This window comes from Dendrobates tinctorius, unplaced genomic scaffold, assembly GCF_039654945.1.
Source record: "Dendrobates tinctorius isolate UK_male_01 unplaced genomic scaffold, ASM3965494v1 ptg000079l, whole genome shotgun sequence".
In the NCBI taxonomy this organism is placed as follows: domain Eukaryota; kingdom Metazoa; phylum Chordata; class Amphibia; order Anura; family Dendrobatidae; genus Dendrobates; species Dendrobates tinctorius.
Window position 1 is genome coordinate 3,469,977 of NW_027361747.1, and position 23,845 is coordinate 3,493,821.

Sequence of the window (23,845 nt, forward strand, 5' to 3'; positions counted from 1 at the left end):
GGGGCACACCGGTGGGGTAAGCTCACAGCTGGGTTCTCATTACTCAGCTGTGAATCTATACTTCCTATAAGGCTCTCGATGGGTTCCCTCTGCGTAGCCACCCCTGTACGATCCCTTATAGCCAGCCTTTGTGCACTATGCCGGGCTCAAGGAAGAGAACCAGGCAGGAATGTTTCTATGCATTCTGCACAGCCTGCAAAGCCACGCTCCCTAGTGGCAGCACGTATCCGCACTGCCGGGACTGCATCCAGAACTCTGGGTCAGAACCCCAGGGAGTCCCTACTGACGCTTCAGTGTCACAGGCCACGCCGGAATGGGCAACTCAGATGTCTCAGTCTATGTCACAGTCCATAGACAACCTAACTGCTACATTACTGCAAGCTCTGCAGAGTCGGGCCCCGGCTATGGACGGTACACAGCAAACGGACAGCTTGTCTCAGGAACATGCTGCTTCCGACTCTCACAGACGTAAGCGGACCCACAGGTCTCGATCACCTAAGTCGCACTATAGCACAAGGTCGTCCCCCTCTAGGGAGAGACAGCGTCATTCCAGGTCTCCTGGGCAGTCCCCTGCCACAGACAGACAGTGCAATTTACCACAGGGATTCCCCACCACAGAAGACCCCCGCCCCAGGTCGCCCTCCAGGGATCACCTTAGCGAGGCACAGGATTCGGAGGGCATCTGTGACTCCGACTCAGATAATGAAACGGTCAGGTCCGTGGTACCTTCTCCCCCTAGCAATACAGCACTAGTTGAGGACATAATTTCTGCCATTCATCGGGTGCTAAAAATTCCAGAGTCGCCCCCGGAAGTCCCAGAACATAGGATTTGCTTCGAAAGTGTTCAAAAACCACCTAAGGTCTTCCCTAATCACGATGAGTTTGAGAAAATACTTACCAAACAGTTTGCGCAGCCTGACAAAAAATTCGCTAATCGCAAATATTTGGAAGCGAAGTACCCCTTCCCACAGAAAGACACCAAACAATGGACAGATCCACCTGAAGTGGACCCTCCGGTTTCTAGGCTAGCAGCGCAGACTTTACTCTCTCTGCCGGATAGCTCAACCCTCAGGGACGCAGCAGACCGGCAAGTAGAACGCATGGCTCGTTCTATTTTCGAAGCGGCAGGCGCCTCTCTGGGCCCTGCATTTGCTTCAGTTTGGGCATCCAAGGCCATCCTGGCTTGGGCCAAAAAACTACAGGAGGGTCTTCAGGCTTCAAATCCTGAACTCTCGGACCAAGCGGTCCAGATGGCAGTGGTAGCAGACTACATGATTCATGCAGCCCTGGATTCCGCCAGAGGTGTAGCGGGAATAGCATCAAACGCCATCACGATCCGACGCATCCTCTGGCTGTGAGAATGGAAAGCGGATGCGGCCTCAAAGAAGTCCCTCACGCGACTTCCGTATTTTACTGGAAGACTTTTCGGTGAAAAGTTGGACACCATGATAGCCAATGCCACGGGGGGTAAGAGTACCTCTCTCCCTCAACTAAAACCGAAACGCACGTTTAAATGAAGAAACCAGACGCGATTCCGATCCTTTCGGAATTCCTCAGGCTGGTCCGTTTCGCGCCCAGTGCAAAACCGCAACCGTTCTCCACGCAGAGACAACCCACGGACTCAGCAGCGACCGGACAGGGCTTGGCAGTCGAAAGCAGGCCAAGCGAAACCCAAGGGAGGAAAACCTCAGAACTTCACTTCATCATGACTCGAGACCTCCGGAAGACACCCCACCAGTAGGCGGCCGACTTTTACTCTTTCAGCAAGTCTGGCTGCCTATTACAGAAGACAGGTGGGTCAGGGAAATAGTGTCTTCCGGATACAAGATAGAGTTCACTTCCGTTCCACCGAACCGGTTCTTCCTTTTCTGTTCCTCCAACACCACCAGAAAAGGCTCGTGTTTTCCACCAAGCGGTTTCCTCTCTCCTTCAATCAGGAGTTGTGGTGCCGGTTCCCGCGAACGAGAGATTCCGAGAATTCCACTCAAATTTGTTCGTAGTCCCCAAGAAAGGAGGCGGCGTCCGACACATACTGGACCTAAAACAGCTCAACAATTACGTACGGGTCCGTCATTTCCGCATGGAGTCCCTCCGGTCCATCATTGCATCCATGGAGCAGGGAGAGTACCTCGCCTCCATAGACATACAGGATGCGTATCTCCACATACCAATTGCTACAGCCCACCAAAGGTTTCTCAGGTTCGCGGTCAACCAAAACCACTACCAGTTTGTCGCCCTTCCGTTCGGACTCGCCACGGCTCCAAGAACGTTCACCAAAGTCATGGCAGCCACCATGGACGTCCTGCACTCAAGAGGCATCCTAGTCGTCCCGTACCTGGACGACCTCCTCGTCAAGTCTCCCACTTTCAAAGACTGCGAGGTCAGTGTCTCAATCACTCTAGACACTCTGAGTCGCCTGGGATGGCTAGTCAACCTACAGAAATCGTCGACCATCCCAACTCGGACTCTAACATTCCTGGGAATGGTATTCGACACCGCCAGGGGCCTGGTGCTCCTTCCCAAGGACAAGACACTGGCCATCCGTCTGGGAGTTCGCACACTCCTTCGCAGTCCTCCTCGATCTCTCCGTTTTGCCATGAGAGTCCTCGGCCGGATGGCAGCAGCAATAGAGGCAGTGCCATTTGCCCAGTTTCACCTCAGGGTCCTTCAACTAGCCATGCTCAGATCTTGGGACAGGAACCCCTACTCCCTCGACAGGGAGTTCAGGTTGACGTCATCAACCAGGAGGTCCCTGCATTGGTGGCTCAAACCAACCTCGCTTACACGAGGGAAACCATTCCTCTCAGGACAATGGAAGATCCTGACTACCGATGCAAGCCTGACAGGCTGGGGGGCGGTGCACCTACATCACAGGGCAAGTGGTCACCGAGGGAAGTGACATTGCCCATCAATGTTCTGGAAATCAGGGCCATTCTCTTGGCACTGAGAGCCTTTCATCACTTGCTTGCAGCCTCGCACATACGGATACAGTCGGACAATGCCATGGCTGTGGCATACGTGAACCACCAAGGCGGGACCCGCAGCGCCCAGGCGATGAGAGAAGTGGCTCATATCCTCCGCTGGGCGGAAGACACAAGGTCGGTACTTTCTGCGGTACACATTCCGGGTGTAGAAAACTGGGAAGCAGACTTCCTCAGCAGGCAAGGAATGGACTCGGGGGAGTGGTCTCTCCATCCCGAGATTTTTTACCAGATCTGTCAACGCTGGGGAACCCCGGATGTGGACCTAATGGCATCCCATCTCAATACCAAGGTTCCCAATTTCATGGCCAGGACACACGACCCGCGGTCGCTCGGAGCGGATGCCCTGGTCCAGGACTGGTCCCAGTTCCGACTCCTGTACATATTTCCACCCCTCCCCCTAATCGCCAGGGTCGTGAGGAAGATCAAGCAAGAGGGAGTTCCGACCATCCTCATCGCGCCAGACTGGCCCAGACGTACTTGGTACGCCGACATCGTCCAACTTACGGCAGACGCCCCCTGGCGTCTACCCGACCGTCACGACCTTCTGTCTCAAGGTCCGTTCTTCCACCAGAATTCAGGGGCTTTCAATTTGACGGCATGGCCCTTGAAACCTGGATTCTAACCCAGGCAGGTTTTTCACCGGCAGTCATTACAACTATGATCAGGGCAAGGAAGCCTGCCTCCGCCAAGCTCTATTATCGTACCTGGAGAGCTTTCTTTTCTTGGTGCGAATCTCATGGACAAGTCCCACTCCCTTATTCCCTCCCGAAGGTACTAGGTTTTCTTCAATCGGGCCTAGATGCCAAGCTATCCTTAAGTTCGCTTAAGAGTCAGGTGTCGGCGCTTTCAGTCCTTTTTCAAAAGCGCATTGCTATTAAACCGCAAGTAAGGACTTTCATCCAGGGAGTTTCCCGATTGGTTCCTCCCTACAAACGTCCGCTGGATACGTGGGACCTCAATCTGGTCCTGACAGCATTGCAAGCTCCACCCTTCGAACCTCTTAGAGGAGTTCCACTCTCCATTCTGTCTCAGAAAGTGGTTTTTCTAGTGGCGATCACCTCGTTACGCAGAGTGTCGGAATTGTCAGCACTTTCCTGCAGACGGCCTTTCCTAGCCTTTCACCAGGACAAGGTGGTTCTCCGCACGGTACCATCCTTCCTTCCGAAGGTTGTGTCCAACTTTCACCTTAATGAAGAGATTTCACTGCCTTCCCTTTGCCCGGTTCCGGTTCATAGAGTGGAGAAGGCTCTGCATACGCTTGACCTAGTCAGAGCATTGCGAATTTACGTGTCCAGGACTGCACCTTTCCGGAAATCTGATTCCCTCTTCATTCTTCCGGAAGGTAGTCTCAAGGGGTTGCCGGCTTCCAAGGCTACCCTTGCCAGGTGGATCAGGTCCACCATACATGAGGCCTACCGACTTAACAGTTCCCCTCTTCCGGCCGGTATCACGGCACACTCTACACGGGCCGTAGGGGCCTCCTGGGCCATTCGGCATCAGGCTTCGGCACAACAAGTGTGCAAGGCGGCCACTTGGACTAGCCTACACACGTTTACGAAACACTACAGTGTTCATACCCAGTCCTCAGCGGATGCGAGCCTGGGTAGACTGGTTCTGCAGGCGGCAGTACCCCAAGTCTAGGGGACTGTCAGCACAATATTCGTCCACTGCTTCCCACCCAGGGACTGCTTTGGGACGTCCCAAGGTTCTGTGTCCCCCAATTAGGCGACAGAGTAAAGGAGATTTTTGTGTACTCACCGTAAAATCTCTTTCTCTTAGCCTTTAATTGGGGGACACAGCTCCCACCCTGTTGCCCTTACGGGCTGTTGTTTCCTGTTGAGTTCTCATATTGTTCTTTGAGCTCGTACATAGTAGCCTTCCTACAGGCATGGTTATGTTATTTGGTTACGTTCCTCCTTATGCTTTGGCACAAAACTGGAAAAGGCTGACGCCGTCCAGGGGTGTATACTGCAGAGGAGGAGCCAAAGTTAATCTTTTTCAGATTATGCATAGTGTCGCCTCCTAGTGGACAGCAGCATAACACCAAGGTTCTGTGTCCCCCAATTAAAGGCTAAGAGAAAGAGATTTTACGGTGAGTACACAAAAATCTCCTTTTTTAAAAAGATGATCAACTTTTGCAGCTGAAAAACGTATCCTCAAAAAACACAGGAAAAACGCTGTGTGTGAATGTAGCCTTAGATCAGGAATAGAACAGCCATTTATAGGACATTTCATAACTTTCCCAAACTCCTATGAAAAAATATTCAGCACATCCTGCATTGAATTACTGTACCCAATTTATTATATATTTTAGGAGTCGGAGTCGGTCCATTTTATACCGACTCCAACTCCGACTCCACCAAAATGAGCACCGACTCCGACTCCACGACTCCGACTCCACAGCCCTGGCTTATAGGCAAAAAAATTGGTGACGGATTACCTTTAACACAAGGGAGAATGAGCTACCCTCCGCCATTAAGGAGCTAGTTCAACACTTAACGCAACCAAGCAGTACAATCAAGAGCATAGACAAAAAATACGGAATAACAATTATGTTGACATATAACACCAGTGGACAGAGAAATGTTGGTCCCTGAGGTGGACTCGGTGAACAGTGGGATATGAGTCCCTGAGGTGGTCTCAGCGGATGGTGGAATTTGGGTCCCTGAGGAAGAGCTCAGAGTACAAGAAAATGAGATTATTAATGGGCTTGACATATTTCTATCCAGAATATAGCAATAAAAGCAACACGTGGGGTTACAATACAACTGATGCTATCTGTGCAAGGATAACATAAATCCTTAAAGCATTACATATCATGGAACAGCTGCAGGTCAACACTCAGTCGTCGCACGAAAACCCAGGGCCTGCTGGCAGTTTACTGAGGGAGACCGCCGGTTTTACGCGTGCAGGAATTCCCCGTTTGTTAGACAATCACTGCATGTGTTGCGACAGTCAAGTCAAACAGCTACAAGACATGCAGCCGCGGGGACTCGGACATATTTTTCGAGCACGCTGAAGTCACTTGGTTAGCACTAGAGCATGCCTGAGTATTGCCTTATCCCAGCATGTATGTTCATCACTACTTTTTACTCAAAACCACCTAAGAGCAGGCAGTACAGTTGGAGAAACATACAAAAAAAACCCGCAAAACTCATATAAAATACAACTATACTATTGTCAGGGTGAGGTTGCATTTGAACTTTGGCTGTAACACAGATTGGCAGACAATCATTGCTGCTGCTACATGATTGTGTGGTGTAAACGAGGCCGTACTGTGACACCCAAGGTGCTACAACCCATTCACTATAAAAGTAATTCACTGAAAAGGATATCAAATCCACAGAACATCACAGAAAAAAGCAGCCATACTTACCAATACCTGGCCACTACACTAATGTACTGCAGGTGGCCCTTTACAGGGAATTGCTTTTAATTTTAGTGTAGAAATTTGCAAGAAAACGAGGACCATTGATGTGTGTTGCGAACTTGCAGAATTTGGCTCAAATTATCAACCAATACCTCCATGTAATTTTTTTCATCTTTACAAATTGGAACCAGGAGCTGTAGTTTTGGTGGAGTAATTAAGGTTTCTGTGGGGTGCTCTTTTATATAGTGCTGGGTAGCCCAACTGATCTAATAGTATAGGTGTCACCACTAGACACCAAGCCGGTCACTGTGAGCTACCCATGCGTGTGACTGGCACCTTGGCTGTAAGCCGGACACTGTGCGCTACCCGTATACGTGTGACTGGCACCTTGGCTGTAAGCCGGACACTGTGCGCTACCCGTATACGTGTGACTGGCACCTTGGCTGTAAGCCGGACACTGTGCGCTACCCGTATACGTGTGACTGGCACCTTGGCTGTAAGCCGGACACTGTGCGCTACCCGTATACGTGTGACTGGCACCCTGGCTGTACGCCGGACACTGTGCGCTACCCGTATACGTGTGACTGGCACCCTGGCTGTACGCCGGACACTGTGCGCTACCCATATACGTGTGACTGGCACCTTGGCTGTAAGCCGGACACTGTGCGCTACCTGTATACGTGTGACTGGCACCCTGGCTGTACGCCGGACACTGTGCGTTACCCGGCACCTTGGCTGTACGCCGGACACGGTGCGCTACCCGTATACGTGTGACTGGTACCTTGGCTGTACGCCGGACACTGTGCACTACCCGTATAAGTGTCACTGGCAACTTGGCTGTACGCCGGTCACTGTGCACTACCCGTAGGTGTGTGACTGGCACCTTGGCTGTACGCCGGACACTGCACTACCTGTATGTGTGTGACTGGCACCTACTGTGAATAAAACCAAAGGGATGATGGCTGTTACAAAGGGAAAAAAAAAAAAGTTAATTTATTACAATAACAGTGGTGAGAGCACAGCATACTTGAACCCAGCTAAAAAGCCAACTGTCCTCCTCCTAAGGGGCATCATAAAGAATGTCCATGAGGTCATCAGATAAAGACCATTCTCATCCTTCAGCCTGGCTCAGTTCTTCTTTACCAAATGTTCATACAAAAGTCATAAAAGCATTTTTCTACTAAGCAGATATTCAATTTCTGCTCTATACCAAGCGGATATTAAAATTAAGGACAGGCAATAGTTACTACTTCCACACACCTTATAAAAGTCTTATCCCATGGATGGCCGGCGTGAGTGACCTCAGTATTTTGCACCTGCACTGCCTCTTACCATGGATTATGCTTCATACTGTAATACATTAGTACTATGACCAGTGATTGGTAGGCATGGCTCGTTGTTTCTCCCTTCAGGCACTTGTATGGTTAAACTGCAGCGATTGGAAAAAGCAGGGGTTGCTGCCGTTATCGGCTACTGTATGTAACACCACTTTCCATCTGCCGCATACAAAGCAGGCTCAGCTCCTGCGCCAGTGTCATACTTTACTTAGTGAGATATGACAACTGTACGGCTCAGGTCATCAAGCAATTAATTCATAGGAAATAGTAAGGGTGTACTTAATTTTTCAAGGTCTGCTTTTGCCTTTTATCCTAGTTTGTGCTAAATATGAGACAGTGTAAGTTGTGTGGTGCATCTGAGGTTGTTTTTACTGAATTTAAGATTATCTAAAAGGACTGAAGAAGAATAGAATGCACAGCGGTGTACTTAAATTCTCATGACTGTATACAGTTGGGCTTTTATTTTGTATGAAAAATGTATATTTTAATAGCTTTGTGCAATCATTACCCAACCACCACACATTCCAAAAAAGTTACACTTTTCAATAACCTATAAAAAAAAAAAAAAATACTGATTATAAAAAAAAAAGCAGTGTGAATAAAGTTAAACACAGTCATCTTGCATCAAACAGCATCATTTCATTACATATATTACACGACGGAAGACGAAGGCACAAATCCTCCCGCCACAAATAAGGCTCAGGTTACATGTCCGCTTATCGGTTTTCTATACTTGGTATTCATTCTGCTTTGCAACATTCCCAAAACCCCTTAACGATCCGGGTTTTATTAGGTTTCCTAAGCTGAGGTATTGCAGCACGTTGGGAAATCTTTGCTCCAACCAGACTTGCATTTCTGGCTCCATAGAACCCGTGGAGGAGGTAGCGTTAGTTCTCCGGTGTCACTTGTCCAACCGTCTTTTTAGAACACTAATAAATGCATCTTTGGGCACATCTACATTGCCGATTTTCCTCATTTTTTTCTTGCCTTCAGCCTGTCTTTTCAGCAGCTTCATCTTCCTTGTGATATCACCACCATACTGCCAAAATACGAGCAATACAAATATCAATGTAGTAAAGGCACAGTCCATGAGAGTGGAAATAAAAGACTAAATAATACTGTTAAGCCTCATTCAGATGTCCATGTGGCATGTACCCAATATATCCTATACATATGGCGTCTGTGTGATATCCTTATATAACACTAGCTGAAGAGCCCGGCGTTGCCTGGGCATAGTAACTAACTGTGGTTAGTTGTGAGCCCCTGTCCCCTTGCAGTGTACTGCAGCAGCACCTCACTTCTCCGATTTCCCCATCACGCCTCTCATTTTCCCCTCGCCTTATACACAGCCTCCACCTGCAGCACCTCAGTCTTGTCTATACACAGCCTCATACTGCAGCAGCACCTCATTTCTCGCATTTTCCCATCATGCCTGTAGGTGAAGACCATTAAAGTGTTGTCACAGTTTGTGAAGATATAATCAGCTGTACTTGGAAATAAGGATGTGGTTACACAAATAGTCCACTTGATGTCAGCAGAGAACTAAAGATGGCTCCATACACACTCAGTATATATATATATATATATATATATATATATATATATATATATATATATATATTAGCTGAAGAACCCGGCGTTGCCTGGGCATAGTAACTAACTACAGTTAATTATAACAAATAATGATTATATATATATATATATATATATATATATATATATATATATATATATATATATATAAAATCATTATTTGCACCTGTTAATAAATCCTGCTCTTGTGTGAAGTTTGAAGGCTCTAACTTATTTGCATCTTATCAAACCTGCTAAATCTGCAGGGGGTTGAATACTACTTGTAGGCACTGTATATATACACTCACTGGCCACTTTATTAGGTACACCATGCTAGTAAGGGGTTGGACCCCCTTTTGCCTTCAGAACTGCCTCAATTCTTCGTGGCAGAGATTCAACAAGGTGCTGGAAGCATTCCTCAGAGATTTTGGACCATATTGACATGATGGCATCACACAGTTGGCGCAGATTTGTCGGCTGCACATCCCTGATGCGAATCTCCCGTTCCACCACATCCCAAAGATGCTCTATTGGATTGAGATCTGGTGACTGAGGAGGCCATTTGAGTACAGTAAACTCATTGTCATGTTCAAGAAACCAATCTGAGATGATTCGAGCTTTATGACATGGCGCATTATCCTGCTGAAAGTAGCCATCAGATGTTGGGTACATTGTGGTCATAAAGGGATGGACATGGTCAGCAACAATACTCAGGTAGGCTGTGGCGTTGCAACGATGCTCAATTGGTACCAAGGGGCCCAAAGAGTGCCCAGAAAAAATTCCCCACACCATGACACCACCACCACCACCACCAGCCTGAACCGTTGATACAAGGCAGGATGGATCCATGCTTTCATGTTGTTTACGCCAAATTCTGACCCTACCATCCGAATGTCGCAGCAGAAATCGAGACTCATCAGACCAGGCAACGTTTTTCCAATCTTCTACTGTCCAATTTCGATGAGCTTGTGCAAATTGTAGCCTCAGTTTCCTGTTCTTAGCTGAGAGGAGTGGTACCCAGTGTGGTCTTCTGCTGCTGTAGCCCATCTGCCTCAAAGTTCGACGCACTGTGCGTTCAGAGATGCTCTTCTGCCTTCCTTGGTTGTAACGGGTGGCAATTTGAGTCACTGTTGCCTTTCTATCAGCTCGAACCAGTCTGCCCATTCTCCTCTGACCTCTGGCATCAACATGGCATTTCCGGCCACAGAACTGCCGCTCACTGGATTTTTTTTCTTTTTCGGACCATTCTCTGTAAACCCTAGAGATGGTTGTGCGTGAAAATCCCAGTAGATCAGCAGTTTCTGAAATTCTCAGACCAGCCCTTCTGGCACCAACAATCATGCCACGTTCAAAGGCACTCAAATCACCTTTCTTCCCCATACTGATGCTCGGTTTGAACTGCAGGAGATTGTCTTGACCATGTCTACATGCCTAAATGCACTGAGTTGCCGCCATGTGATTGGCTGATTAGAAATTAAGTCTTAACACACAGTTGGACAGGTGTACCTAATAAAGTGGCCAGTGAGTGTATATATATATATATATATATATATATATATATATATATATATATATATATATATATATATATATATAGTGTAAAGCCCCGCCCACTCCACATAGCCACATTCACTATAATATCCCACATCATCCTGTCAGCCAGAGCCACCGAACAATTACCACTAATATCCCACATCATCCTGTCACAGCTTCCGGACTACTACCCCTAATATCCCGCATCATCCCGTCAGCCAGATCCACCGAACAACTGCCACTAATATCCCACTTCATCCTGTCAGTCTGGGGTCAGAACCAGAGCGCTGAGTGGAACGGTCCTAACTTCCATACCAGGGATCCTTTAACAGAGGCCTGGCGTCAGAACCAGAGCGCTGAGTGGATTTGCTCCAACTTCCATACCGGGGATCCCTTTAAGAGAGCCTGAGATCAGAAGCAGAGTGCTGAGTGGATTTGCCCTGACTTGCATACCAATGATCCCTTTAATAGAACTCTGGGGTCAGAAACAGAGCGGTGAGGGATTTGCCCTATCTTCCATACAGGAGTTCCCTTTTAGAAAGCCTGGGGTCAGTACCAGAGCATTTGAAGGCAATTGCCCTGACTTCCATAACAGGTATCTCTTTAAGAGCCTTGCGGTCAGTACCAAAGCGCAGAGTGGATTCGCCCTAACTTCCATACCAATGATCCCTTTAAGAGGCCCTGGGGTCTCTCTCTCCCCTTTTCCAGAGTTCTGTTCCTTTAAATTTCATACACTGGCTGCTGCAACAGATCAGTCCAAAAACTTGATCCGGTGTATCAGTTTTTTGCAAATCTGCAACTGATCCGTTTTTTCACACTTTGACGGTTTGGTATGGAGCATGTGTGATGGGTATATTGGCACGGGAGGGGGGATTCATTTCTATCATGTGCTCTGTGCTCCTTTCTGGGGGGCAGACAATGGCTGGGAGCTTATGTTCCCAGGGATGCTAGATTTCTCCCACCATGTCAGTTTCTACTGAGGTGTTGTCAAGTGGGAAAACTTGCTCATAGCAACCAATCACAGCTCAGCGTCTTTTAACCAGCTCTGGTGAAATGAGAGATGCTTCATGATTGGTTGCAAGGAAAACTGTTGCTCATAGCAACCAATCAAAGCTCAGCTTCTTTTAACCAGCTCTAGTGAAATGAGAGATGCTTCATGATTGGTTGGTGATATACATACATTCAATTTTATATATATAGATTGCAATGTATTCATCCGTGAAAATTACGGATGGTAAAAATGGACACATGGCTAACACACTGATCCAATACACTGATGACACCAGTACATTTCTTTCACATACGTGTTTGGACATGTGGTGAGGCCTAAAGGGAACCGGGCCACAAGTATCAGGCGCCGACTATAAATTTAGCCATAAAATTTTGACTTGCAAAAGCTGTGGCATTTTAGAAAACAACAATTGGGAAGCTTCTCCCTGCAATCATGTATAGAGAGACCCATGCGTCACTAGTATCAGGCGGGACCAGCCTTTTTGACTAGTCTCCAGCGCAGCTCGGTCCCCTGCGGCTTTTAACGTATGTTTTTCTCTGAATCACTGCAGCATTTCATAGTCAAACATACCTGGCTGAGATTATACAGCCAGCACCTGATACCAGCGGTCTACAGTCAGGTTCCCTTTAATGCACCAGCTATAGAATTTAATTATAAAACAGATTTTTTTGTCTTTACAAAATTATGGCGATAACCATCTTGCCTGAACTTTGCCAACAGCAGCAACGTAAAGAATTACTAAAGCATTCACTAAAATCCTGAAATCTTTATCTTGCTGCCTTTGTGAGAATCACAAATAACCTATAATTAGGGTACCGTTACACTTAGCTATGCACCAGCAATCCCGACTAGCGATATGACGCAGTCAGGATCGCTGGTGAATCGCTAGGTGGTCGCTAGTGAGCTGCCACACAGGCAGATGTCACCAGCGACATCGGAGGGGACGGGCATCGCTACTTACCTGTCAGACGAGGCGATCCACACGTCCTCCCGCCCGGCTCCGCTCGTCGACACCAGCAGGAAGCGCCGCAGGAAGTGACCGACGAGGAATGGTCCAGCAGCTTCTCGCGCGATCAGCGATAACCAGCGGGGGAGCCGGCTGGAGGTAAGTATCACATGCAGCGATATCGCTAGCAATATCGCTGCAACGTCACAAAATCGGTGACTTTGCAGCGATATTGCTAGCGATATCGCAGTGTGTAACGGGGGCTTTAGTCACTACAACGTACACTTAATATTACCTATGTCCCTTCTTGAAATTGCTTTTAAGTGAAAAGCTGAAAAGGAGCGGGGGGCATTGTCGGGGACTAACATATCTCTAACTGGTCTGTGGTAATTCATCCATACGTGATTGGCGGGGGTTCACACCTCGGAGTACATGATAACCTGCTCTGGCAAGGAATGTATCCCCGCAATGTATGGAGTGGAACGACACAGGGTTGTACATGGGTTATTGGCCATTTCTTAAATAAAAGCGGACCTGCTACACAATATACATAGCATGCTGTTTTGCTTGGGACATTGCGCAGATTCGGCAGCAGCTGGAGCGAATATCAGCGGATTCATAGGGCGCTCCTGATTTCACACTGATGACCTAGAGACAGGTCATCAATGTGTTACTCACGGATGAAAATACAGGTGCTTCTCACAAAATTAAAATATCATCAAAAAGTTAATTTATTCACATTCTTGAATACAAAAAGTGAAACGCATTTATTATATAGAGTCATTACAAACAGAGTGATCTATTTCAAGTGTTTATTTCTGTTAATGTTGATGATTATGGCTTACAGCCAATGAAAACCCAAAAGTCATTTCAGTAAATTAGAATAATTAAAAACACCTGCAAAGGCTTCCTAAGAGTTAAAAAGGTCCCTTAGTCTGTTTCCGTAAGCTCCACAATCATGGGGAAGACTGCTGACCTGACATATGTCCAGAAGGCAGTCATTGACACACTCCACAAGGAGGGTAAGCCACAAAAGGTCATTGCTAAAGAAGCTGGCTGTTCACAGAGTGCTGTATCCAAGGATATTAATGGAAAGTTGAGGGGAAGGGAAAAAGTGTGGTAGAAAAAGGTGCACAAGCAACCGGGATAACCACAGCCTTGAAAGGATTGTTAAGAAAAGGCCATTCAAAAATTTGGGTGCTGGAGTCATTGCTTCAAGAGTCACCACACACAGATGTATACAGGACATGGGCTACAAGTGTCACATTCCTTGTGTCAAGCCACTCAGGACCAATAGGCAACGCCAGAAGTGTCTTACCTGGACCAAGGAGAAAAAGAACTGGACTGTGACTCCGTGGTCCAATGCGTTGTTTACAGATGAAAGTAAATTTTGCATGTCATTTGGAAATCAAGGTTCCAGAGTCTGGAGGAAGAGTGGAGAGGCCACAATCCAAGCTGCCCGAGGTCTAGAGTGAAGTTTCCACAATCAATGATGGTTTGGGGAGCCATGTCATCTGCTGGTGTAGGTCCACTGTGTTTTATCAAGACCAAAGTCAGCGCAGCTGTCTACCAGGAAATTTTAGAGCACTTCATGCTTCTGTCTGCGAACAAGCTTTTTGGAGATGGAAATTTCATTCTCCAGCAGGACTTGGCTCCTGTCCACACTGCCAAAAGTACCAATACCTGGTTTAAAAACAGTATCACTGTGCTTAATTGGCCAGCAAACTCACCTGACCTTAACCCCATAGAGAATCTGTGGGGTATTGTCAAGAGGAAGATGAGACACCAGATCCAACAAGCAACCTGGGCTTCCATAACACCTCAGCAGTGCCACAGGCTGATCGCCTCCATGCCACGCCGCACTGATGCAGTAATTGATGCAAAAGGAGCCCCGACCAAGTATTGAGTGCATTTGTCGCACCGCCTTGTGGGATGCAGGGCCTAGTACCTTGGAGGGTGGTTCAGTCACAGTGACTCCGATGGCTCTAACAATCCCTAGGTTAGGTGGCAATTAATAAAGGGGGAAGGTGACTGATATATGAGTCTGAGAGTTATGTTGATGCCGGCAAGGTAAAGGCCGCGGACGAAAGAAGCATACACCAGGGGTCCCTTGCAAACTTGAAAGATGAACTTTACTGAATACTTGTAACAATTCTTATGTTTTTCAATATAACAGTCTTGGATAGCAGATACAATTTTCCTTAACCTTTTCTTGGTCCCGGCCTTGGGAGGATGGCAGTAACTTTTCATTTGACTAACTGTATTGCGTGAAGGGGGAGGATTAGCTGACCTTTATTGGATCGGAGTATCCGGAAAAATCTGCTGCGCAGTTGTGCAGCTCCTTCTCTTGTCCCAGCACTCTGTTGCTGTAAGTGTGGGGCACCCCGAAAAGGGTGCTATTTGTACTACCCGCTTGTCCTAGACGAGGAGCCTCAATTTCCTACCTCCTCTCACTACCAAAACCGCACGTCACATGACCTTTTCAGTCTCCCTCACACCTCCAACTGCCACTTATTTTCAAATCAGATAAACAAGTTGCAATACCAAACTAAGGCAGAAGAGGGCAGCATAGTACTACAAGTTGTAATACCAAAACAAGGCAGGAGAGGGCACCATAATAAATAATTTACCTCCTCCCAAGGCAAGACGGAAAACCGGTGTTACAAATGCAATTATGTAAAGGATAGAGAACACACTTACCATATGACAATTAATATACGAGTAGTAATGGTTTTTCTGGTCACTACACATTTACTGAACATACATTTCAGCAGGCCAACATTTCAGACTTTAGAATCATTTTTTTACGCTGGCATTATAAAGTATTCTAATTTCCTGAGATAATGACTTTTGGGTTTTCATTGGCTGTAAGTCAATCATCAACATTAACAGAAATAAACACGTGAAATACATACTCTGTGTGTAATTACTCTATATAATATGCGAGTTTCACTTTTTGTATCGAAGAACTGAAACAAATTAACTTTTGGATGATATTCTAATTTTGGGAGAAGCACCTGTATTAATCGGACATTAATTCCGCCAACTTTCTAATTAGCAGTTTTCTTAGGCCATTTTTATTTTTTATTTAAACTTGGCGATGGAATTTACAATCTATAAATCGAAGAGACCTCGAGGAGAGCAACACAGAAAGGCGCCATCCATGAAGAAACTAGGAACGATGGCCGATTCAGGTAATATAAGGTCAAATAGACAGAGCCAGCATTACATTTATATTGGTCTGGCACCCCATCACTGGTGCGGTATCCGTGTGCTGCCTTTTCTAAAGTAGCCAATTAGCACATGCCAGAAAAAAAATAGCTAATTTCAGAGTTTTCCTTTCGATCCATTCAAAAATGTAAAGATGGATTTATAAACAATACATGCGCTTTACTTTTTATTTCTATTGACTAATACTTAACAAGAACAAAAAAGGTGTGAAAATTGTAGTTACTTACCGATAACGGTATTTCTCCGATCCCATGACGGCACCACGGAGAGAGGGGGATCTGCCCCACGGCCACGGGGACAGGAAACCTACCGATAAAAAGGCGGTACCTCTCTCCCGCATCAGTTGTTTTACAGAGCATTAATGGAACTTCAGCCTAATACTAACACAACACTTTAAAAAAAAAAAAGGAATTTCTATAATTATTAAACTGCGTAGAGGAGACACCATGTGACTTTTTGACTAGACTGTATTTACAATAAGTGCGCACCCCACGAGTGTAGGGAGGGAATATACGGGTGCCATCATGGGATCGGAGAAATACCATTATCGGTAAGTAACTACGATTTTCTCCTTCCCTCATGACGGCACCACAGAGAGAATTGCAGAGACTATCTATCATGGGGGGGACCACTGCCTCCAGCACCCTTCTACCAACGGTTAGATCTGAGGAGGTGGCTAAGTCCAGCCGATAGTGGTTAAAGAAATTTGAAGGAGAGGACCAAGTAGCAGCTCTACATATCTGCTCAATGGAGACACCCGCTCTCTCTGCCCAGGAAGTTGACACCGCTCTTGTGGAATGGGCCGTTATTCTGCCTGGGATGTCCGCGCCTTCTGACGAGTACGACAACGTGATGGCGTCCCTTATCCACCTCGCCAGCGTGCTCTTTGATGCCTTTCTCCCTTTCTTTGGCCCCTGGAAGCAGACAAAAAGAGCCCTATCCTTCCTACACTCCCTAGTTGCCACTAAGTATTCCACTAGGCATCTCCTGACATCTAATGTGTGCAAGGTCTCTTCTCCCTTGTTTTTGGGATTGGGGCAAAAGGAGGGAATGGAGATTTCCTGAGTTAGGTGGAATCGGGATGCTACCTTCGGCAGATAGGCTGGGTCTGTTCTTATTAAAACACAAAGTTCCCAATGCATAATTTGGACAGCTAGATCTCATCACAAGTCCAAAAAAGAAAGAAAAGCACCAGCTCAAAAGCAATCAATACCAAAGGAGAAAGAAAGAGCCAATGGTGTCTTGAAAAATAAAAGTCAATATTTTTAAATAGTTACTAATAACATATATCTGAATATCAATGCACAAGTACCAGTGAAAATGCAGAGAAGGAGACTATCCCTGAGTGCCCAGTTGCCTCCTGAACAAATTAGAGACATGTCATATAGTTATCTAAATCAAAGTTAGCCAGAACAATAGATGTTAAGTCAGAAGAAATAGCAGCAAAAGTAACGCTGACCACACAGAGCTTAAGTATTACCAAGTGAATAAAGAGCTCAGTATGGAATAAAAAACGATTGTCTGGCTTACCAGGAAGAGGCGACGGGCACCAGGTGGAGGTTGTGAAGCTCCCCGACGCGCGTTTCGCGGCCACAAAGAGCCGCTTTCTCAAGGGGAAGACTATTAGGGCGTCCTGTTCTCTCAAATGTGCCATAAACTCCGATATGATTTTCGTGAATACTCTTGGGGTGATGGCCAGCTCGAATGGGAGGGCTTTGAATTGGTAATGTTTTATTTCTCCCCCTATTGTGACTGCTATTCTGAGAAGCCGGCGGTAGTCCGTGCGTATGGGGACGTGATAGTACGCGTCTTTTAAGTCGAGCACTGCCATGTAACAAGCTGGAAACAATATCTTTACCGCGGATTTTATTGTCTCCATCTTGAATGGAGGAATCACTAGGCATTTGTTTAACCTTTTTAGGTTTACTATCGTCCTGAACATCCCATCTGGTTTCTTCCGCAAGAAGATAGGGGATTAGAAGCCTTCTCCTTTTTCTTGGTGGGGAACTTCCTGTAACACCGCTTTCTCCACCAGGGTCTGAATCTCCTGTTGTACTGCAACTTGCTCTTCTATCGACTGCGTCTGTGGGGTCACTACGAAAGAGGTGTGGAATTTTAATTTGAGACCTGTTTCTACGATGCTTAGGATCCAGGAACTGTCTGATATTTCCCAGGCCGGGAAGAAGAGGCTCAATCTTCCCCCTACCTGGGAGACACCTTCATTGGGGTTGCTTCTTTTCTGCCGGTTTCCCGAACATGAACCCCTTCCCTTTGCCTCTTCTATCTTCCCAATTGTCCTGGTAGTTTTTAGGCGGCTTCCTCTGGATAAATTTCCTGCTCCGAAAGCGTTTGAAGGGGAAATTGGATGGGTTAGGGAAAGACTTCTTTTTATCCCCCGCTTTCTCGAGTATATCGTCCAGTGTAGGCCCGAAAAGGAATTCCCTTTCACAGGGGATACAGCAAAACTTTGTTTTTGTTTGCAGATCTCCAGTCCAGCACTTGAGCCATAGAGCCCTTCGTGCTGCGTTCGAGAATGAGGCTGCTCTGGCTGTCAACCTGATTGAATCCACGGATGCGTCCGCTAGAAATGCCGCTGCTCCTCTCATTAACGGGACAGAGTCCAGGATTGCTCCTCTTGGCGTTCTGTTCCTTAGTTGGTCATCCAGCTAGTCCAGCTACACCATCAGGGCTCTGGCTGTGCAAGTAGCAGCTATTGTGGGTTTTAGCCCACCTCCAGCTGCCTCCAAGGCTCCTTTTAGGAATGTATCCGCTTTCTTATCCATAGGGACTTTCAGCGTCCCCATGTCCTCGAACGGCAGAGAGAATTTTTTCGAGGCCTTCGCTATGGCTACGTCCACTTTCGGTGCCTTGTCCCAAAACGAGCAGTTTGGCTCCTCAAAGGGGTATTTCCTTTTCGGCGCTAGGAGGCCCTTCTTCTCTGGCGTTTTCCATTCCCTCTGTATGAGCACCTGGATTTTTATGGCTGCTGCTGGTGTCCTGTGTCTGAGGACACTTCCAGCAGCTGCTGCTCTTCTGGCTCGGTGCTCATGGCTCCAGGCGACAAGCCACGCGCCCCCGGCCAGCAGTCTCCGCCCCGCGCATGCGCACCACCGACGCTCCCCATGGTGCTTTGCGCGGGCGGCAGCATCTCTTCCTGCCCTCCGGCGTGTCGCCGCTCCATCCCGCGCGTGCGCACCACCGCCGGCTCCCAGTGGTGCATTACACAGGCGGCGGCATCTCTCCCGGCCTCTGTGTGACGACGTCGCCGCTCCCCCCGCGCGTACGCACCACCTCCGGCTCCCAGTGGTGCACTGCGCGGGCTGCAGCGTCTCCCCCGGCTGCCGGCGCGCGAGGGATACCTGTGCCCGCTGGCGCTCTCCCACCCCGGTAACTGCTCCGGCCCAGGGCCACTTCCAGCCGCCATGGAGGACGCCTTTTCATCCTGAGGGAGGGCGGATCTTCCTGCTGCCGCCTCTCCCCCCCGCACACCCTGGAGGCCCGCTGACCCCAGCGGTGGCGCCTCGGGTAACTGCCCCAGCTGGGGCAGGGGGCTCCCGCTGCCATTCTCCAGACTGGTCGGCCCCAGCATCCGATAAGTCTGTAGGTTCCCTTGTGGGGGACAGGAAACCAACTGATGCGGGAGAGAGGTACAGCCTTTTTATCGGTAGGTTTCCTGTCCCCGTGGGGCAGATCCCCTCTCTCCGTGGTGCCGTCATGGGGGAAGGAGAAATCTAAAAGTTTATTTAAATAGAGAAGTGTTTGAAAAGTTAATGTATTCTATGACACTGCCACACAAGGCTTTAATATTTCATAACCTTAGAGACATTACTTGTTCTTCCGACCAAGCTGTACATTGCTAATCTCCAAATGGGTGTTAAAAGAATAAATAAATAAAATATGTATCAAAGCAGTAATGTCACTGTATACATAATAGGAGTAATATGCGATACATACACATTTTGCCAGGACATTCTTTCTGTAGGCTTTAATTCTGAAAAAGAGGAGGCATAATATAATGGCACGCACAGATGGAAAGCACGCTGGTGCAGAGTAACTCAATGAATTGGGTTATGACCTGGAAAATATAAGCCCCCAAGTTGCCGTCTAGTGTAAAGACTTAATATTGTATTCTTTACTGAATGATCTTACAGGTGATAAACACAGAAAGCACAGTCACTCGCTCCAGCGCCTTTTAATGCTCTCACTACTGTCACACTACAATATGTTTACATGTGGCAGGTTTATTGAGGATTCACTGTCAAATTCTGCAATAAAGTTCAGTATGGAATTTGGGTTTATAAATCCTCATGCAAACTGAGGAAAAAAAAAACAATCTGCAAATTTGAGAATTTTTTTTAATGCACTGATGCTCTTAAACTAAAATATAGAAAGGAGGCATGGTCGCCTAATCAGCAGTCCCATAGAGATCAAGCGCAGGTTACGCCGAGGTCTGTGCCGCTGTGGAAGTGATGGTTGCTCCGTTCAGAAGTCCCAGGATTGCTAAAGCCTGTGATTAGCTGCAGCGGTCAGGTGACTAGAATCAAATGTTCATTTATTGTCCCCGTCACAGCGTCCGTGCAGGAGATTCTGGGAAGCGAGAAAAGTCCTACATTGAAATTATGACAGGGACATTGAAGAAGATATCAATGACATGGAGTGAGTGGGATTATAGCACCTGAGGCCGGACTAGTCCTGGTGAACAGATGCCCCTCCGGGCTAGTCCTGGCTAATCTGCATATTATTAGCAGCGATGTAAAAATGTTTTACTGCACATAACAATTGAGTTTTGGAACAGCCGAGACTTCATGACGATGCAGACACTGGGCTAATAGAATATTCTTCTGAGTCCTAAGTCACATTAGTGCATCACAACCGATGCGATATGCTAATTACACTCGGTCAGTGCACTAGGCTCCAAGCCTCCCGCATCAGAGAATCGGAACACAGGTGCGGAGGAGACGGATAAATTAATTTCTCCATCTCCTCTGCTGCTTGTAGTCGGCTGGAATCGCACTGCACTCGGGCGATATCCAAGTGCAGTGCAATGTTTCACACGCACCCAGACTTATATTCACCCACAGCATGCTGCAATTGCTTTCGCCTGCCGCCTCGGCATGAGAAAATAATCGCAGATGTGAGCTCCACAATAAAGTAACAGTGGGCTGAGTGCTATCTGATTATTTTATCGGATTGCACTCGTCCGATTACATCGCAAGATGAGTGAGCCCTTATATCTACTATTATACTAGTAGGCGCTCGGGGGCCTAGGAGGACATGACCAGTTTAATATCCTTTAATATTGATTTCTCATAAGAAGTCTCATTCATGACTATCTATAGACTACATCTTATTGGGATCCCCTTTTCACTTACCAGTAGAATAGGATTTTATACAATTAGTGAAAAAAGAATGCCATGCATTTCTACTTCATTTTTATTTTTGTGGAAGGAGACAAACATCCAGGTTTCCTGGCTTAGAGCCTCTTTTATTCACTACATTGGACACACCAGACGCAGTAATTAATACTTACGTTTCTCGAGCAATTATCTTGCTACCGATGGCCGCCTGAACTGCTATCTCGAACAGCTGTCTTGGTATGGCGTCACGTAGCCGTTCGCATATTGCTTTACCCACTTCATACGCCTTTTCCCTGCATTAAAGCGTGAGCTCATTTATCACATGTAACACAATTTCTTATTAATTGGGGCTTATTCACCTTTGTATAAAGACCATCACTAATGAAGAGCAAATCCCCCACAATCACCAGGATAAAGAAGCTCCTAAGGCCTCCTATACCAAGTACCAAGAATTTCTATAGAGCGGCTACCTATCGATGTAGACTTCTAGCAACCTGCCATAGATTCCCTCAAACATTCACATTCAGGACAGAAGAAAGTGGCATGTCCCCCAATGTGTTATCATAGATCCGCCCTCCAGATCAACGGAGAACCTATCTAAGGATCCCAATCTGTCACCCCCTCCCTTTAATTCCTCCTTTAGAGGCTACAGACAATTACTATTACATATGTAACTTTCCCCTTAGAATAATACGCTACTCACCACGTTTCATGACCACAACACTTACCTATGTGCAATAGTCACTAGTTCTTCCACCGGACGACCATTCAATAAAATATCCATTTTCACCAGATCAGCAGGCAGGTATCCCGCGTCTTCATAGTCAAAGCTATATCACAACAACATTTGGATTCATCCATTAGAAACTAATCAAAAAGTTACAGAAAGAAGTTCTAATAAATCAATTAAAAAAAATAATACCGGAAGTCCACACAAAGTAGGTAGACCCAAAGAGATATATTAATTTAGAAATGGAGATTTAAAAAGGGTCAGTGCTGCCATTACATATTACACTCACTGTGCAGATCATGGAAATTAAAGAATTGCCGTTTGCATATGGTTAGAAAAACAAACTTAACTTCACTAGATTTTTTTTCTTCTACTTTAATTGTACTTTCAAGTGACGTTTCTGAATAACCTATCATGTGGGTGTGCATAAGAATCACACTCTCTGGCCAATATATGAGTGGTTTCCTGCACTGGAGGACATTATTATTTTATTACTTTTTTAAAGCATCAATAATTCCAGGGTGCTGTACATGTGAACAGGGTTGTATACATACAACATATGGGAAACATATAGAAAATAAACAAACTTATAGACTGGTATGGTGGAGAAGAGGACTCTGCCTCAAGGGCTTATAGTCGACTCTACAGGGTAATGGGGAAGTAGACAGATGGCTCAGTGATTGTACTCTAAAGGCCCCTTTACATTTAGCGATGCACCAGCGATCCCGACAACGATACGACCCGGTCAGGATCGCTGGTGCATCGCTAAATGGTCGCTAGTGAGCTGCCACACAGGCAGATCTCACAGCAATGTAGCGACGCAGCAGCGGTCGTTACCTTTCAGACGCGGCGATCCTGACGTCCTCCCGCCTACGTCCACGCGTCGCTCGTCGGCGCCAGCAGGAAGCGCCCGACGAGAAATGGAGCTGCGCGATCACCGATAACCAGTGGGGGAGCCGGTCGGAGGTAAGTATCACACATAGCGATATCGCTGCTGCGTCACAAAATCGGTGACGCTTTAGCGATATCGCTATGTGTAAAGGCCCCTTAAGAGTGGTGATAAATGACTGCACATACAACTGGAAGAGTGTTTCAAGAAGAAAAGGATTCAGAAGGATCTAGATAAACTTGAACAACGGGCAGTGACTAATGATGAGTGAGGGTGCTCGGATAAGGCACTTTCCGAGTAGGCTCTTATTCTAATCGAGTATTTTCGGCATGCTCGAAAAAGTGCTTGAGTCACCGCGGATGCATGTCTCGCAGCTGTTCGACAGGAGCAACACATGTGGGGAATCCATCCACCAACGTCACGTTGCACCACAGACAATCCAGGAGTTGGCGGATGCTTTAGTTCAGGTCTGGGAGGAGATCCTTCAGGAGAACATCCGCCGCCTCATCAGGAGCATGCCCAGGCGTTGTAGGGAGGTCATACAGACATGTGGAGGCCACACAATACTGAGCATCATTTCCTTGTCTTGAGGTATTTCCACTGAAGTTGGATCAGTCTGTAATTTGATTTTTTTCCACTTTGATTTTGAGTATCATTCCAAATTGATATCCCCATGGGATATTAAGTTTGATTTACAATGATCATTTTTATGTTTTATTGTTCTCAACACATCCCATTATGTAATGAATAAAGATTTGCAACTGGAATATTTCATTTTGTAATATCTAGGATGCAGTAGTTTAGTGTTCCCTCTATTTTTGTGAGCAGTGTATATGCTCTGTTCTTGCTGCTGGATCAGGTAAATCTCATAAGCACACCATTCA

At 46.7% G+C, this 23,845-nt stretch overlaps 1 protein-coding gene across 5 annotated transcripts in view; it reads right to left on the minus strand.

Annotated features, from left to right (window-relative positions):
- Window positions 1–8,118: 8,118 nt before the first annotated feature.
- Window positions 8,119–23,845, minus strand: part of GUF1 (GTP binding elongation factor GUF1) — a 90,393-nt gene continuing 74,666 nt past the window's right edge. For 3 of the 5 annotated variants that reach the window (XM_073583446.1, XM_073583445.1, XM_073583449.1), the window contains 4 exons: window positions 22,071–22,172; window positions 21,516–21,635; window positions 19,940–19,976; window positions 8,119–8,730 (listed from right to left, as the gene is read on the minus strand). In XM_073583446.1, coding sequence (XP_073439547.1) covers window positions 8,593–8,730; window positions 19,940–19,976; window positions 21,516–21,635; window positions 22,071–22,172 — 397 coding nt within the window. In that variant the 3' untranslated portion in view covers window positions 8,119–8,592. Of the gene's footprint in view, window positions 8,731–19,939; window positions 19,977–20,161; window positions 20,573–21,515; window positions 21,636–22,070; window positions 22,173–23,845 lie in introns of those variants that run through there. The other 2 variants (XM_073583448.1, XM_073583447.1) reach the window with 2 other exon arrangements.